The 17,765-nt window shown below is 34.0% G+C and overlaps 3 protein-coding genes across 3 annotated transcripts; 2 read left to right on the forward strand and 1 right to left on the reverse strand.

Moving 5' to 3' along the window:
* Positions 1-2,801: 2,801 nt before the first annotated feature.
* LOC106121299 (larval cuticle protein F1) lies at positions 2,802-3,343 on the forward strand. Its single transcript, XM_013316904.1, has 2 exons — positions 2,802-2,904; positions 2,987-3,343. The coding sequence occupies exons 1-2, from the start codon at positions 2,893-2,895 to the stop codon at positions 3,203-3,205; spliced, it is 231 nt and encodes a 76-aa protein (XP_013172358.1). The 5' UTR covers positions 2,802-2,892; the 3' UTR covers positions 3,206-3,343.
* A 1,886-nt stretch (positions 3,344-5,229) lies between these two features.
* Positions 5,230-5,948, reverse strand: LOC106121298 (vitelline membrane protein Vm26Ab). The gene is made up of 2 exons (XM_013316903.1): positions 5,878-5,948; positions 5,230-5,671 (listed from the first exon to the last, which is right to left on the reverse strand). The coding sequence occupies exons 1-2, from the start codon at positions 5,887-5,889 to the stop codon at positions 5,453-5,455; spliced, it is 231 nt and encodes a 76-aa protein (XP_013172357.1). The 5' UTR covers positions 5,890-5,948; the 3' UTR covers positions 5,230-5,452.
* Positions 5,949-6,471: 523 nt separating this feature from the next.
* On the forward strand, positions 6,472-14,969 carry LOC106120960 (larval/pupal cuticle protein H1C). Its single transcript, XM_013316431.1, has 7 exons — positions 6,472-6,553; positions 6,840-7,057; positions 8,843-8,918; positions 9,275-9,401; positions 11,634-11,756; positions 14,268-14,311; positions 14,664-14,969. The coding sequence occupies exons 1-7, from the start codon at positions 6,542-6,544 to the stop codon at positions 14,967-14,969; spliced, it is 906 nt and encodes a 301-aa protein (XP_013171885.1). The 5' UTR covers positions 6,472-6,541.
* The last annotated feature ends 2,796 nt before the right edge of the window (positions 14,970-17,765 follow it).

Below are 17,765 nucleotides of genomic sequence, written 5' to 3' on the forward strand. Positions count from 1 at the left end.
AGTGACTTTGAGAAATACTGTCCTGGAGGCGTCTGGTGAAAAGAGGGACGGCACCTACATACATGATGACCACGACCATTCTGTAAAGACTGTGGCGCTGGGAACATATTCTACTGTACTGGCATAATGTAAACTAAGCATTACAGACAGTCAGACAGACAAACTAAGATTTGCAGACAGACGGACAAACAGATCAAAATTAAATAAATGCCTTTTATTATAATAAGTAATAATGTTCGTGAAATATGTTTTTATTATAACAGAAGGGAGCAAACGAGCAACGGGAACACCGAGGTGTTGAACGACGCCCATGGACATCAGCAATACCAGAGGAACCACAGATGCGTTGCCTTTGAGATGGTGATAAGCTCGTTTCTTGAAGGACCCTAAGTTTTCATATATTATATTACATACACACATTCTAATTTTACTTATTATATAGATTATATGAATGTGATTAGGGCAGTTCGATCACTATCAGTTGAATCAACATATTTATTATACTCATAAGTTATCTCCTTCCCAAAAACATAATAAACATTCCGCAGTAAAATCCAATACATTTTAAAATGTATAACGTCATCATGCTTTGGATAAATTAATAACATTCAGATACGTCGCATTTCTTTTTTATATCTGCGCAGGTAAATAAGGTCATTGTATCATCTTGTCTTTTAGTATAAAATGAAACGGGGAACAAAATTTGGTGTCACACGTGAATCTGCTTTTGAAGACTTGTTTACATTTCGTGTCACGCGGGAAATTGATTTTAAATTCTTATTTAATAAATTAATATCTAATCGAAACAAACCAAATATGTATAAATTGGTAAGTAATCTTCCATATTTTAAGTATTCGAAGTGCGAAATTCTATATGAACATAGACTCTGAAGCTTAAAGTTTTGCGTATACAAAATCCATACTGCGCATAACATCGATTGTATGACTACAATACTTCTAATACCAACAGGATCATTTAAAAGTCAATGACTATTTTCTACTAATTATTGCCAAGGATTCTAACTATTATGTTCGTGTTTGATTATATTTCATATTTGTTCATTTGGCTTTTAACGCCACATATTTATTAACGCTCTAAAGAGGTTCCTCTATCAAAGTTTAATTTTCAATATTATGCATATTTAAGTTACCATAAGTTTTATAAATTCACCGGAATGCAAAAATGGTCGAAGCGAACTAATGTAGAGCGCGCACTTGACTTGCAATCTGCAGGTACTCAGTTCGAATCCCGCCATGTGCCAATGTGCTTTTCACTTCCGATTTACACACATACATGCGACGTTCTTAAGGTTAAGGAAATCATCGTGACACATCAGCACCTGCACATATCAGCGAAGAAATTCAAAGATATGTGTGAAGTCAACCAACGCGCACTGGGCCAGCGAGGTTGACTATGGCTTTATCACTCCAAACTTGGGCAGGCTCCGAGCCCCTCATTGGGGACGTATAGTGAGCTGATGATGCAAACTAAATGTCTCAGCACAAGTTTACTACCTAGTACGTTGGTGATTTAATTTTTTTTTTATTTTCCAGTTCCTGTTCACGTGCTTCCTTGCTCTGGTTTCAGAGCAGGTCAGTGCATTACCCGTGGCTCCTCCGGATGTAGAAACATTCAACGCACCAGCATACGGCTCACACACCTCTCCACTCAAGTTCTCCGACTATTCCGCCCCGGCCGGCACTTACTCTGACCAAAGATATGCTGAACCATATTCTAATTACTTCGTAGGATAGGAGGATTTAGTTTTAAGAATTATTTAATTTCTATAATAATATTTAGTTTAATGTTTAAATTGAAGTTTTATTTTATTACCACAGAACAGTGAAGTTACACGTTAATAGGATAAGAAATCTCTCTAGAGTCGAACCCTCATGGCTGAGGATTGTGGTCAGCATCAATGTTAGTTCTGGAGTAGACCATTCGCTTCCACCAACTGCGGTCCAGCGCGTCTCTCAAGACTGCGTGGAAATCGGATAAGTGATCCTTCACTTGGTCGCTCCATCTAAGAGTTTTCCAGGCTTTCATCTCCTCTGCGCATTGTGTGGCCGAAATATGCAAGAATGCGTTGAAGGCATATACGTAAGACAGGATAAGAAATAGTAACTTATTTATATCCCTAAGATGTATAACTGCATTTAAGTATCAAAATGTGTAATCTCGTATTAGCAATACAGATCTTGTTGTAAATAAAATTTGTGGCAAATTGGAATTTTATTGAACTGTTTTTGAATTTTGAAAGTAAAAACTTCTGACGATCGTTATTTGTTTAAAATATGATTCTTATTTTATCGGTATTTATAATAAACAAAACTACGTGCTGGTATACTTTCCCAATAAAAGGGTAAGTTATTGAACTTAAAAAGGAATTTATAAAAATCCAAGTACCAAAATAAGGAAAGGAATATTCGGGGATACGATTATAAAGCCGATTATTTATGTCCTTACCTGATGCCATACTTTTAATAAAGTCTAATTCTATCGAACTCCATACAAACTTTGTTTTTGTTGGTTATCGCAAGGATCGTGTTGAGGTCGATGACTTTTATAAAAGTAGGGGATAAACAGATTCCTTTTCTCATAATCCTAAGATTTAATTAAAAGGGTATTTTTTATGAATAAATTTATATTAAAATTAGAAAGGAAAACTTTGCCAAGGACGCACTTACTATTTACTTATGAAGTATTCTTACTTTCATTGAAATATGTGAGAGTGTAACAATTCATAGCACGTGGAGTTGGCAACTTAATATTCCGCGCAAGTAATTTAAACTATTTCTTCATTGCTTCTGTATAAATACTGGAATTTCTGTCTTTAACGGCATAAGCATCTCAACTATTGCACCTTCATCTTCAACAAACTAAAACTAACAATGTTCAAACTTGTAAGTATCAAAGAAATTTCAATGATGTACTATTTGTGATCTAAGATCGATGAATCCTTATCCGTTTGCTATTTATTTCCAGTTCATCTTCGCCTGCTTCCTCGCCCTGGCTGTGGCTAAGCCTGGAGTCCTGCCTGTGGCTTACACCGCGCCGGTAGCCGCAGCGTACACCGCACCTGTAGCCGCGGCCTACACCGCGCCCCTCGCCTACTCCGCCTACTCTGCCTACACCGCGCCTGTTGCTGCATACTCTGCTTTCCCATATGCAGCTCCTTATTCTGCCTACTTCTTACGCCGTTAAGTTTTTTAAAACGAAATAATCTCACTTGTACACAATATTATATATAAAAATCATGAAGATCTAGTTTTGTCAACGAATAGAAACTTTTTGTAAATATACAAATTTCCGAAATGTAAAATAAACCAATTCAAATATAAAAAGTCTTTTCACTTATATATTTAACTAGCTGTTACCCGCGACTCCGTCCGCGCGGTATTAAAAAAATAATTAATAGTCTACGTGTTTTTCCAGAGTAATTTTTACATCTATGTCAAATGTCAAAGTTCTGGAGAAACCTTAAAAAAACATCCATCCATCCGACAGTCTCATTTATAATATTAGCAAGATAAAATCGCAGGTTATAAAGATCAAGAGATGAAAAATGGCCAACTCAAACACCTTAGTTTTTGGTATGGACTTAAAAGCAAAGTTGATCAACAGACATTGAAGTCAATACGGATATTTATTAATAAACATATAGACAATGAATGGAATATTAGTTATAAAAGTTTCCATAAGACAAACTATACATAATAATACGTAGTTGTAGAACTTAATCATTTGAAAGAATTTTATGAACTTCTTAATAAAATGTTTTCAATTTTTTTTATTTTATTGAACATGTTTTTTAATATCATGTTCATTTTTCAACGTGGAGCGTCGGTATAATGCAAGTCCTAGATTCTAATCCCGCCATGTATGAATATCGTAAAGCAACCTGCACATATCTACGAAGAAATTTAAGGAAATCTAAGAACCTGCACTCGGCCGCCGTGTTTGACTAAGGCCTAGTCACGCCTGACTTAGGCTAGGCGCCAACTCCCTCAATGTGGACATATAGTCAGCTGATGATGATGGACGATTCTTTCAACAGTCCACACACACACACACACACAGATCAGGTATCCCTAAAATGCTTTATGAAAAGGTTTTATAAAAATATTTAGGAACATTGTCCAAAAGTTAAGTTCGGATGACATTTAAATGAATTTATAACACAACTTACCTACTGACGTGTTTTAAATAAATATATTTGCCGGGAACTGACTTAGATTAGGATTTACCTACAGTGTAAACGCACAAATACTTCCACTTCACACCTGCTTCTTTGTGGTCTTGGTATATCACTGGTCGACATGGCCCATTCATGTACCCAACAAATATTGTTGTAGCGGGATAGTAGTAACTAACAGAATTATACATAAATTTAAATACAATTTTTTTTAATATTATACAGTTAATTATAAAACTAGTGCAACTTTTCCAATTTCGAATTGCATAATTCTGGTTTATTGATTGATTGTCTTATCCTTTAAATATATTGCGTATGCAAACTAGAACCTCCTTTGCGATGTATGAATTTCTGGATATATTTTGGATACTACTATAATACATTTTTAACAATGTTTATGGATAAGATAAAATATGTGAACACACAAAATCTATCTAAAGCTAAGGTTGTTCGGCTTAAACGCATCAAGCAAGTAAAATATTCTTAACAGAGCGTTGACCTTGACACAAGCTTACGGCACTACTGCCTCGATGAACAATTCAAAACAAGCAAGACGTGTTTTACCATAGCGATTGTGTCTCACATCTCAGATTTTAGCAATATAATTTCGAAGGAATTTTATTAACTAAACTTTATTGTTTTGCAAGACATCATTTTAGTACAAAACACAAAACATCAATTTCATTTAAATTATATGCTTTTATTCTGTACATGAATCTTAGTGGTTTAAGCTACAAGCGACATAAATTATTAAAATGTTCATTAACACAGCCGTTATAGGTATATCTTCAAACACCCACCACATCACATCCATTTGAACATTCGCATTTATAATATTAGTAAGTTAAATAAAAAACAGCTCTTCAAGGCATAAATTCGAAAAAACAATATCCTATGTCCGTCTCCTGGCTCTAAGCTACCTTCTCACCAATTTTCAGCCATATCGGTAAAGCCGTTCCTGAGTTATAAATAGTGTAACTAACACGACTGTCTTTTAAATATATAGAAAGTAGAAAATAAATCACACAGGATAAATTTATATAACTGTATATTGGAATATAATCTTAACATTTTCAACAAATTGGTTCATACAATAAACAACAAATTACATAAACTATCAAAACATTCGTACAGGTTATTTGGCTGTAATATACAGGCATTTTTCTGAATGTACACATCCTTGAAATGACTTTCCTCAAGTGTTGTTTTATTTATTAGATATTTAGCGGGTAAAAATGGCATTTTCTTCGATTTAACTAACGACGAAGGTAGTACGCAGCATAAGGAGATGCATATGGGTAAGCAGAGTATGCAGCAACAGGCGCGGTGTAGGCAGAGTAGGCGGAGTAGGCGAGGGGAGCAGTGTATGCCGCGGCTACAGGTGCGGTGTACGCTGCGGCTACCGGCGCGGTGTAAGCGCCCGGAAACACGCCAGGCTTGGCCGCAGCAAGGGCGAGGAAGCAAGCGAAGATGAACTGTAGAAGAGATAAAATGATATGATGAAATTTGATTTTTCCTATGTCGGTTTAAAATATTGAATAAATATATTCTTTCATCACTTTGACACACATTATGAAAATACTGACATATTCAAATACATATAATTATTGCAAGTTGAGAGCAGTATTCAGAAAAGATGATTTTTCTATAATATTAATGCAAAATAATCATAATAACTTACGAGTTTGAACATTTTAATTTTGTTTATGTTGTGGTAGAAACAAACAATACAGTTCAAGAGTGAGTGAGTAATGTGACATTGTACCGGCTGCTGTGTAGCATTTATACTACGCCCTCAGTGAAGAAATTGAGTCGACGGTTCTGCGTAGAATATCAAACCGTTCAATTCCTTAAGAGCTCAAGAGCATTCGTGTGTACTTTGGGTCAAATATAAGTAATTAAACCGGTGAACATTAATAAATACACATATTACTTGTCTGGAAATAATATTAATAAAAGCATAATGGATTGTTAGCTGGGAGTTTAGATGGAATGTAGCCGAAGAGTTATTGAAGAAACGAAAATTTAATAAGAATAATCTTTACCTTGTAACAAAAAGTACATTTATAGTATTTAAACCAGAACATGTAGGCCTTACTAAATTATTAATAAAATTTATATCACATTTTTTTAAACTGCTTAACATATGATAAAAGAACTAATTAGTTCCTATATTATCAAAGTCTTGAACTTCGTACAAATAAAATAATTTTATATGCAGAGCACGTGCATGAACGGCGCTCGGAGTTAAGTATATAAAGCAATGAATTATTCCTTGCAGTATCACATACAACTTTGCTTTCGAGTTCATTTGTTTGATTCCTTCAACTTAAAAAAATATCAAAATGTTCAAATTGGTAGGTCTCTAAATATGTAAATCAAATTCTTTGCCGACACTATTTTCGAGATACATCCCTGATATTTCCCCTCAATGAAGTCTTTTAATAATGAATAAACACATTAGTATTCAAATAATTATTGCTTGTTTATGTGTTGCTAAGTATAAATTCTTGTCAATTATAACAAAACATATTATATACAAACAGATTTTTATCAAAACAACGATCCTTTATATATATTTTTTTATTTTACTCAATATTCCATAATCAATTTGGTTTTATAATTGTATTTTAATAATTTCAGTTCATCTTCGCTTGCTTCCTCGCCCTTGCTGCGGCCAAGCCCGGCGTGTTTCCGGTAGCTTACACCGCACCGGTAGCTGCAGCGTACACCGCACCAGTAGCCGCGGCCTACACCGCGCCCCTCGCCTACTCCGCCTACTCTGCCTACACCGCGCCTGTTGCTGCATACTCTGCTTACCCATACGCATCTCCCTATGCTGCGTACTACCTTCGTCGTTGAACAATAAATAATATTTAAAATATAAAATATCTTTTAATTCATATAATCCCATAAAATTATTCTTTATATGCTTAGTCAGGTGTTGCGTTTGAACGATGGTTCAGATTCTCTACAATTAATGAAAAAATGTCGCAAAATTGTGTGTTAGTATTAATAGTGTTCGTACTTGGTAGACATTTACCGACTAAATTGGTAAGGTACTAAGAAAGACTGTTAAAAGCACCCAAAATTGACGAAAACGCATACGTAAATGTATGAATGTCGTAAAGTCGAGCGAGGTGTGCTAGAATCGCGCCGAACACCTAATTTCTACCTATCTCTCTAGGATCCCGGCCTAATTTACGTTTTAATTATTGAGTTTGTTTATAACGTAATTTCTTTTTTGTATTTATTTTGTTCATTCTTTACGTTCATTATTATTCGTTAACGAATTTTGTAATGATTACCCAGTATAAAATAAATTTGTGTACTTGATCAGACCAGACCAAAAAATAAGTTACAATCGATCCCCGCCACATATCAATGTGTTTTAAAATTCCTAATATTATAAGTACATCTGTTCGACGTTGTTACGGGGAAGGAAAACATCGTGATGGAACCTGCACAAATCAGCGAAAAATTCAAAGATTGCTGTTAAGCCAACCAACCCCTTACTGTGTCAGCGTGACTAACTATGACCTAGTCTCCTTTAATTTGGGTAGGCTACGAGTGGCATATTTATAAGCTGATGGAAATAACAAAACTTCATTAATTAAGCATTATTAATGCAATATTGGGAGTGCACTGGATGCGGGCGGCACAGGACAGGGCATTGTGGCAATCGATGGGGGAGGCCTACGTCCAGCATTGGACAAATTTAGGCTGATTATGATGATGAATGCATTATTTGGATTTTCGGAGAATATAATTATTTGATGCATTAGAATCAATATACCCTGTAGCAATATAAAGAATAGAATAATATTTTGGAAAAGGAATCACAACTTTTTCTGGAGCATATCTGCTCCAGAAAAAAATATGATTAAGCGTCGAATTAGCTAGTATGTAATATAAGATAAACAAGCATTCATTGCTCAGGTCAAAATCAGGGAAAGTTCAAATCTACTCGTCGTAAATCAAACTATTAACGATTTATTCCTTTATATGTTAGATGCAAAACGATAATTCATTAATTCTTATATTATATATTTTCGTACATTCAAATTATTTCATTCACAAATTCACTCTTTTTATATCAATCACTATAAGAAAGTTAGGAAAATACAGTATACTCAATATATTAAAATAAACAAAAACACTTGTTTAACTAATACGAAACGACAGTAACTAATATACAGGGCAAGCAAAATCAATTGTATAAAAAATACATAAATGAAAACACACTCCTCTTTCATGGGTGCCGAGTCAAGTAATACAGAAAATATAAAAAATATGAACACAGGAGTGTGTCACTCTCACTCATTTTTATTTTTATTAGTATTGTACCGTTTTAAAAAATGACAAATCTTTTAAGTTTAATTAAAAAGATAGAGAAATTACTAATCCATATATATTTAAAATGATCATTTCCGAATAATTTTACAACTTTAAAATTTGTATATGATATCTCCTTCATTAAAAGTAAATCATGTGATTTAATCCAATAATCAAAAACACAATTATTCAATGTTAAGTGCCGGTAATTACCTCGACCGCCCATGTCTGTATGCAGTGATAACTGATTGCTATTCATGTAAGCGCACCACAACGGTTTCCTAATAGTCGACAAAGTATAAAACTTGAAGGAGCGCACTTCTCAATATCACACTATCACTTACTCTCAAACTCACTTCACTCCAATCCAACAAAATGTTCAAACTGGTAAGTTTTATAATTTATCGTGATGTAAACTGAACCTAAAATACGTTCCACAAAGAAATTATTCCATCCAGCATTATTTAGACCAAATCTTGATAGTTCTTAAGATTGATCTTAATAATTTTAATAGGGATATTTTTATACAACTTGCAAACACTATTCATGTATTTTATCCTCGGTCCTTAGTGGTGTCGACTAATAATAGGCATTTCAATTCGTCGAAACAATACACTTTCTTTTATGCTAACTAAAAAGTGCTTAAAAGGTTAGTTAGTTGCAGTCCATAATTTGTTTATTACAATATCTACTATTGATTGTTTTCAAACATGTGACTTCATTGGTTTTTTTTAAATTTCCAGTTCATCTTCGCCTGCTTCCTCGCCCTGGCTGCGGCCAAGCCCGGCGTCCTGCCTGTGGCATACACCGCGCCGGTAGCCGCAGCATACACAGCACCGGTAGCCGCGGCCTACACCGCGCCCCTCGCATACTCCGCCTACTCTGCCTACACCGCGCCTGTTGCTGCATACTCTGCTTACACATACGCATCTCCCTATGCTGCGTACTACCTTCGTCGTTGATTTTGAATTTTTAAGTTAATAAAAAAATAACTAAAATATTTCAATTTTATTTTATATGCTTCGAATACCGTATCATATCTACGTCTTCTAACAGCGCTAAAGACCACATATATTATATCAAAACGTGGCAAAATATTAGGCTGTAAAGTGGCCAGATTAAACTTAACTTCGTCCCGCGATTTCGTCCGCTCAAGATAAAAATAAAAACTTATGAAGTAGCCTATGTGTACACAGTATTATATTTATGTGCAAAATTTTATCCAGATCTGTTTAGCCTGTTTAGAATTACTTGGTAAAAACATTCATCCATCCAAACTTTCTCATTTATAATATACACAACTATATCTTCATTTAATATCTAGTTAGACACAGACTTTTCCACAAACTTTTTATTACCTTTACTTTTAAACAAAGGGAAGACTCTTTGTATTTCACGTGGAACTCAACCACTGACCTAGTTTTGACACACCTCTCTCAGACTCTCAGGCAGCACTTCAAGCTTTCTTTCATATACTATAACAAGCCTCGTTTGTTTTCTTTTTAACTGACATCTTTGGTCTCTAATCTACCATGTTATTTGTTTGTTATGTATTGAAGAATCTTCAACATTTTAACTCGGTTTATGTATCTCTACTCGGCACGGGTATGAATAAAGTGGACGGTGCCAATTTTAATCACAGTTTTAAGACAGACAGACGTGACTGTATAAGTAATTTAGTCTGTTATTGCCATACTTTTACAAGAATAAGAATTGATATCCAAAGTAATTCTACTGATTTCAACACTAATAATTAACACGTGAAAAGGATATATATTTAAGCGACATGAAAATGTCCAATTTTTTTACAATATTTTTGAACTCTGTTATAGCAAAGTTTGAAAAAGTTTTATTGCTCATATTGTAATGTAGTTGTATATGGTGTATAAACACCTTATTCTTCGACCACACATCAGTGGAATAAGGCCAGGAGGATGATGGGAAGACGATGATTGTTACGGAGTTGTTTCTCAGTTAACAGGTAATTCCAAAGCTTAAATGACAAGGGAATAGTCACTTCAAATTAGTTGTCAATTTATCAACACACGTTATATCTGATAACTACATTAGTTCACGTGTTACTTTGATCACGAGCAAATTTAAGTTGCTTAATATACTGTACACGTATAAAAATCAATGACTTCTTTGATATATGAGATTTTATAAAGAGAATTTATCTATTTTTCGGGAATTCGTCAGCGTGAAATTAAAAAAATTGCCTAAGTTACTCCCGCGTACATAACCTTCCAGTAAAAGTTCTGTCAAAATCGGTCACTCGTTACAGAGGTTTCCCGGAACAAACGCAGATTTGAGGACAGACACACTTAAATTGTAAAAATTGGTTTTCCCTTTATCATATTCAAAGATATATATTTTTTTAAATCACATGCAGACACTCAAACTATTTTTATATATTATTGTATAGACAGATAAACTTGCGTATATTAGTTATTATATTATATTATATTAGTAATAAAAGAATAAGCAATTAAAAAGGTCGATGAAAACTCTTCCTAAATAAATTTCATACGTAATATGCTTATCAGTTCAATGATCAAGTGGTAGGCAATTGAAGGCCTGGGATGCGGTTAGAATATCAATCGCTATGCATCAATACTTTACCTGTGCACTAGCCAAAGGACGAGCTCGTATCGTAACTCAAAGTACGTATGGCGGCGAATAACATAGCATTGTTCAATCGGCCTTCGTTATTCACTATATATTCGGCTTCGGACATTGTCTTGGCATCATTAGCTCGGCAGCAGCAAAGATAACCCAACAATCAAAATGTTCAAACTGGTAAGTTATAACACGAGCATAAGACATCAATAACTTTTTTATAATAGACGAGGCATTATATAAACATTAATAGTGGCATAGTTTATTAAATACTACTATATTAAATTGAATTTGAAAAAGGAATGAATTATAATTTTTTTATAATCTCACAGCTCAAATGAATTCGTGAATTATTTTACCTTTATAAAATGAAAAATGTCCAACTTACTTTCCAGTTCATCTTCGCCTGTTTCCTCGCCCTGGCGGCCGCTAAACCCGGAGTCCTGCCGGTGGCTTACACTGCACCGGTAGCCGCAGCATACACCGCACCTGTAGCCGCGGCCTACACCGCGCCTCTCGCCTACTCCGCCTACTCTGCCTACACCGCACCTGTTGCTGCATACTCTGCTTACCCATATGCATCTCCCTATGCCGCCTACTACTTTCGTTGAAGATCTACAACTTTGAAACCAAAAAAAAAACTATTGGATATGATTAAAATCGAATAAATTATTAGCAATACCAATGAACTATTTTAATTTGTAGCGATTTCTACCTCTAACAACAAACTAATAAGTGACTATTGAGAAGTAACCAAAGTCTAATGAAAATTTTTCAGCCAGAAAAGGTGATCAAATCACTCACATGAATTGAGTTACTTATAGCTTACATTTTTATTATAAAACGGAATACAAACCAAAAGTGACCATTCTAGTAATACCCACTTTTTCTATCAAACGAACACATCGTCAATAGAAAATATGATACTTTAAGATACATACTACGATTAAAAAATTGAAATTCAATAAAAGTCGAGAAGATTTAAAATTACTATTATAGACCTAAATATGTTATAAATAATTCAAATATTTGAATAACATTTACAAACATGTTTGCAATTATCTTTAACAAATATATGAGCGTGTGATTTCAAAATGAATATCTATTTTGTATAGACGTTCGAAAACAATTTCATTATCCTCGAGCAAAACAATGAATTTCAATAAGTAAGAGTATGCTAAGCCTAAATTATAATGCCTCCGAACAGTGTTTAAATTTAAGACTAAAGTGCTTTCATACAAAAAGCTCCCAGGCTTATATCCAATGAATATTTTATAACTATTGTCATTGCTGATGAAAGGAAAGTGATGTAATTTCAGTTTAATATTATCAAGAGTATATAAATATTATATATATTTTTTCTAGGTAACACAAATTATATAATATTTTTGGTAAATAGGTATTTTTATATACTATCCCTTTTTATAGAATCTTTTATCTATGTATCTTCTTATTTTATGTAGAATCATATATGTAACTCATAGTAGATGACATAGTGGTAGAGCCCGCTTTAACATCTTCGCACGAATCGGCCCGGCTCGACCGGTGAAATACCACGACCACACAGAAGACAGGCGTGAAGTGGAAGCAATTCCGCGTTTTGTCTGATGAGTGTGCGTCCCGGAGGCCTAATTTAGTCCTCTTTCCCTTCCCACCTTTTTTGTTATAAGGAAAGGATGGGAAGTGGAAGTGAACTTTCCTGATGAGAGGGTGCATGGAAGGGGAAAATATTTTCTTTCTGTACATCCACTCCTCCGTCCATTAAAGGTAGGCAACGCATATGCAATTGCGTATGTCTATGGGCAACGGTCACTTCGCTATTCAGCGATTTCAGGTGGCCGCTCGCTCTTTTGCCACCTTATGATATAAAAAAAAAAGTTTAGAAAGCTGAGCTCGTAGATTCAATGGGTTAAACTGGGGTAGACGCCAGCAACAACATCTGTTGCCCGACTGAGGGCCGACTCACCTGGTGCAATACGATCACACAGAAACTTCAAGTGGAAAGAATTCCGCTTTTCGACTGATAAGTATGCATTCCGGAGGCCTTATTTTGTTGTAAGGAAAGGATGGGAATGAGAAGTAGATTTGACGAAAGATTAGACTCATAGGAAGGGGATATACTCTATATCGGTGCGTCCCCATCTCCTTCGATTTAAGGTAGGCAGTCATCCATAGTCATGAGCAGCGGTCTAGGCTATTTCGGTGTATAATATAAAAAATAGGCTACTTACCCAGTTTTTAATACCACACGAAGTGATGGGCGACAGCTGTAATGCGTAGGTAAAACATCTATTGCGAAAATCTGTCTCAGTAAAACGTGTTATGCGAATAAATAAGATCACATGTTCAACTGTTCAAGAAATTAACAATGATAACAATATTACAAGGACGAAACACCAATAAAAGGCCTACTTGAATTAAGCACATTGACCTCTAGGCAGTTGCTGCAACCGCTCGGCCGCAGCAATGGTAAACCAAGCACGCGCGTGCTGACCTCTGACGCAACGTATGACGAGCTTCTAGCATGCTGAGTGGCTCGCATAATGCAAGAGCGAACCAAGAAATGCGTTAACTTAGTCTAAACTTATTTTATAAGTCATATAATTAAAAAAAAGTACCATAATATAGTACACATTTTCAGTAACGAGTTATTTGTAAAGTAAGTTGATTTGAACGTTATAGAATTCTCTGCTTATTAAATGATTAATAAAAATAAATTATATATTTTACATGAAGAGTCTTAAATCTAGTATATTAAATAAAATATTAAAAACGAAACGAATTATATGGTACACTATATAACATACAAAAAATATCAGCACAGATAGTCAAAACTTTGAATTCACTCTCCAGAATATAATATCAAAGTAGAAACATGCACTGCATAACGGTAATCTATTAATGTAATTAAGCCCTAAATTGAGTTCAGAATATTACCATAGGTATAGGTAATTGTAGGATTTGGTCATTAGAAGTACCGCTATTTACATTAATATAAATTTATGTACTGTATTATTTTATTATCTATAATATCATAATAGACTGTCTCTAAATTTTTTTGCAACTTTATCGTTTTCTTTTCATAGTTTGTAACTACTTCACTCTCGTTGAACACAGTTCAAAATGTTAGTCTCGAATTCGGAGCACCACCGCGGCTCTCGGCAAGTTAACACACCCTCGCAGAAAGAATAACTTAATTCTTTCCTCGGACTATTTAAACTCAAAGTTCGCTGTTATCAACATCATTCACTTTTCTGCAACAGAACAAGTAGAACCTTTCCAATATGTTCAAACAGGTAAAGAAGATAATAATATAAATTACATGGTCATATACATTTTCTTCACATGTTAGCATATTCTATTAAAGGCATCAAAATAATCATTAAACATTCTTATAACAATTAAAACTTAACTTTAATTCGTACAGATAAATCATAACAACATGACAACAGTAGTGTTAAAAATAACCGTATTTTATCTTATTTGTAAAACACTTTGACTTATTTTCTGCAGATCATCTTTGCCGCCCTCTTCGCCGTGGTTGCTGCCAAACCTGGCATCCACTCTGTTGCATACCCGGCGGCCCCTGTGGTTGCTGCAGCCTACACTGCCCCAGTTGCCGCAGCCTACAGTGGCCCATTTGCCGCAGCTTACACAGCCCCAGTTGCTGCAGCATACACTGCCCCAGTTGCCGCAGCATACACTGCCCCAGTAGCAGCAGCGTACGCTGCCCCATTTGCCGCATACGCTGCCCCCTACGCCTACAGCTCACCATTGGTAGCGGCCGCTTACAAAGCTCCAGTTGCCTTCCTCAAGTGATTACGATCTCCCACGGACCGATAGATGATTAAATAATTATACAGTTAACTCATATATTTTTTCTTCTTGCTCCCTAACAAAAACAAGTAACGAAACGAAAACGTTTTAATTTATCTAGTGAATTTCATCATTACGGTGTCAACGGCACTACATTAATACACATTTTATCGACCCTCTGTAGAGAAAGAGACAGAGTGATGAATACGATGACTTCACATGAAAATATCACTTTTTAATTAAGCTTCCTTCTTACATGAATTAATTCTCAATCTGCGAACGTCAGTTACTCGTAAGTTGAACAATTGAATTGTATGACATCATAGACGGTGGTTAAGTATTACCAAATAAGAGGGATTGTTGGACGGAGGCATCCTGACGTCATAATTACCGTTGCCGCTGTGTCATGTCACTACTATACTACTATATACTAAAATATAGTTATAAAAGGAACATTTTATAGGGAACATAGGACATTTGGGTAAGGAAGAAATAATTCTGGCAATCCAGTACTTCGTAACAACTCTCCAGCGAAATATTGACTATTAAACAAATGCTGCTGTTTTAGGTAACAGTTAACTAACTTTTTTAACCTTCGAGGGACAAAATACATTGAGACGTTCAAAATAACTCGGATAAAATTAGAACCACTTTAACTTTGCACATTTATTAGGACTCTATGCTATTTTTAAAATGAAAATCAATTATCCGTAAACGAATCTTTTTTTCTTTGACCTGCTTTTCTTGATTGAATTTTTATTTCAGACATTTTAACGAAGAATTCCACTATAAAGTTCATTGAACTCAGTCCTAGATACAAGACTCAAAGTCCGAAGTTAATTTTGTTTTGAACAAATATCGTCTATCTTAGTTTTGTTTTATAAGAAAAATATTATATTACTTAATTTATGTAAAAATACCAGTAGTTAAACCAGCTGATAGGTTTTAGTTTTTTGTATTTCGAAAAAAAAAACAAATTAAAAATCAGCCTATTCAGCTTATATTCGAATCATTGAGCATTTAAATAGCATTTACTTACATCTTTCTGTTTGTATTTCTTTGATTCTATAAATCACTTTCTTATTGTTTCTTTAAATTGATAACAATAAGCTTTAATGTCTATTATAATACTATAAAACTTTTTCATGTCAACAACTTTGAAGAATACCATATAACTCTAATTTCAAGTTGCATTTTAAAACAAGTTTAAAAATGTTTTTGAAATATTCGCAAAATAACAATCTGTAAAATACATGGATAAAAACAACTTGTAATTATTTATAATTAAATCTGACCTTAATACGGACTTTCTTTTACTTTCCTCCTTCGTGAAGGTAACAAATATACGACAATGTCAATAAAATACTCAATAAGCAGAGTTCAGGGCTATTTTTAGCGACCTTTATTGGCCGCAATCCGTTAAGGATGTACACAAATTAAATGCGTCAAGCACAGACGAATCGAATGTTCTACACGGACTATGATACTAATGATTAGATTTTTATATCAAACAGGATGTTACAAAATTCTTAATAATTTTTATTTGACCTCAAAATTATGTACTATTCATATACTTTAATTAAATTACAATATTAAAATATAGCTTTACTTACATTTACTTTTATGAATAGCACCAGAATAGACGTAAGATTGTGAATAAATTTAAAATTTGCCCTTACAAACATTTTGGTTCACAATTCTATATAGTCAAATAAAAATCACTAAAAATGTCTCTTGTTTTTATTTAAAACTAAATCCAAATTCTTATATGCAATATTGGAAACAATTCTAATCCAATGCAATATCATTAAGTAAGACCTTGACAAACATCCTGTATATGATACATTAGACCATGTTGTATTCATATCAGGCGCGTTAGTCCCGTCAGCGATCGTCCTTGCGATGGAGCCGCCAAGAACGATGCCAACAGAGGGACTACACCTATATATTAAGCCAGGGTAGAGCCACCTGACTCAGTGTTCGAGAGGCATCCAAAACAAATTATCAAAATGTTCAAACTTGTAAGTACTATTTTGTTTTGCTAATGTGCTACTAAGTGGTGTTTTATTAGTGATATTTATATTAATTCAGTGTAACTTTAGTCTTAAAATAATTAGAAACAAAATTGGTGGTTGCTTACTTAAAGTTGTTTAAAATTAACTGAATCCAACGTGTAAATTTTTATAAAATAATAAAATGGGCTTTTCTCAGAATTTAAGCTGGCCTAACAACGCTTATATTTATTCTATTTATTTATTGCGTTACTTTTATCACACTAAGTATACTTTTCAAAATTATTTTAATAATAATCTTGAAAGTAATAACGAATTTACTTGACCTAATTTAAATGACAATGTCCAAGAAATCTTTTCAAAATTCGTATGTATTTTTCATCCCCCGATATTTTTGTTTAAATTTTCAGTATTATTAATAACATAATTACTCTTTACTATTTCTTTCGTTACATTATACAAAGATAAAGAATTAAATTTTGTGAACTGACTTGTTTAATATTACCTAATATCAGTGATAGTTATATTCAAAGAAAAATATTAAATCATCTTGCAGTATTCGAAGCCTTAGTAAGACTTAAGTAATTTTGGAATAAATTTATATCAATGATATTGCTTTTAACAGAAATATGTATCCAAATTCAATAGTTCTTTGTTCGACTCTATATTGTATCTATTCGTTCATATTCAATCAAAACTCACTTAAATACTATTTCGTGTTACTTCTAACACTTCAAAGCTCTAAATTCTTCAAACTGGCATTTCTAAAAACGTTTTATTCTCATTA

The sequence above is a fragment of the Papilio xuthus genome, unplaced genomic scaffold, assembly GCF_000836235.2.
Source record: "Papilio xuthus unplaced genomic scaffold, Pxut_1.1 DF826945.1, whole genome shotgun sequence".
Lineage (NCBI taxonomy): Eukaryota > Metazoa > Arthropoda > Insecta > Lepidoptera > Papilionidae > Papilio > Papilio xuthus.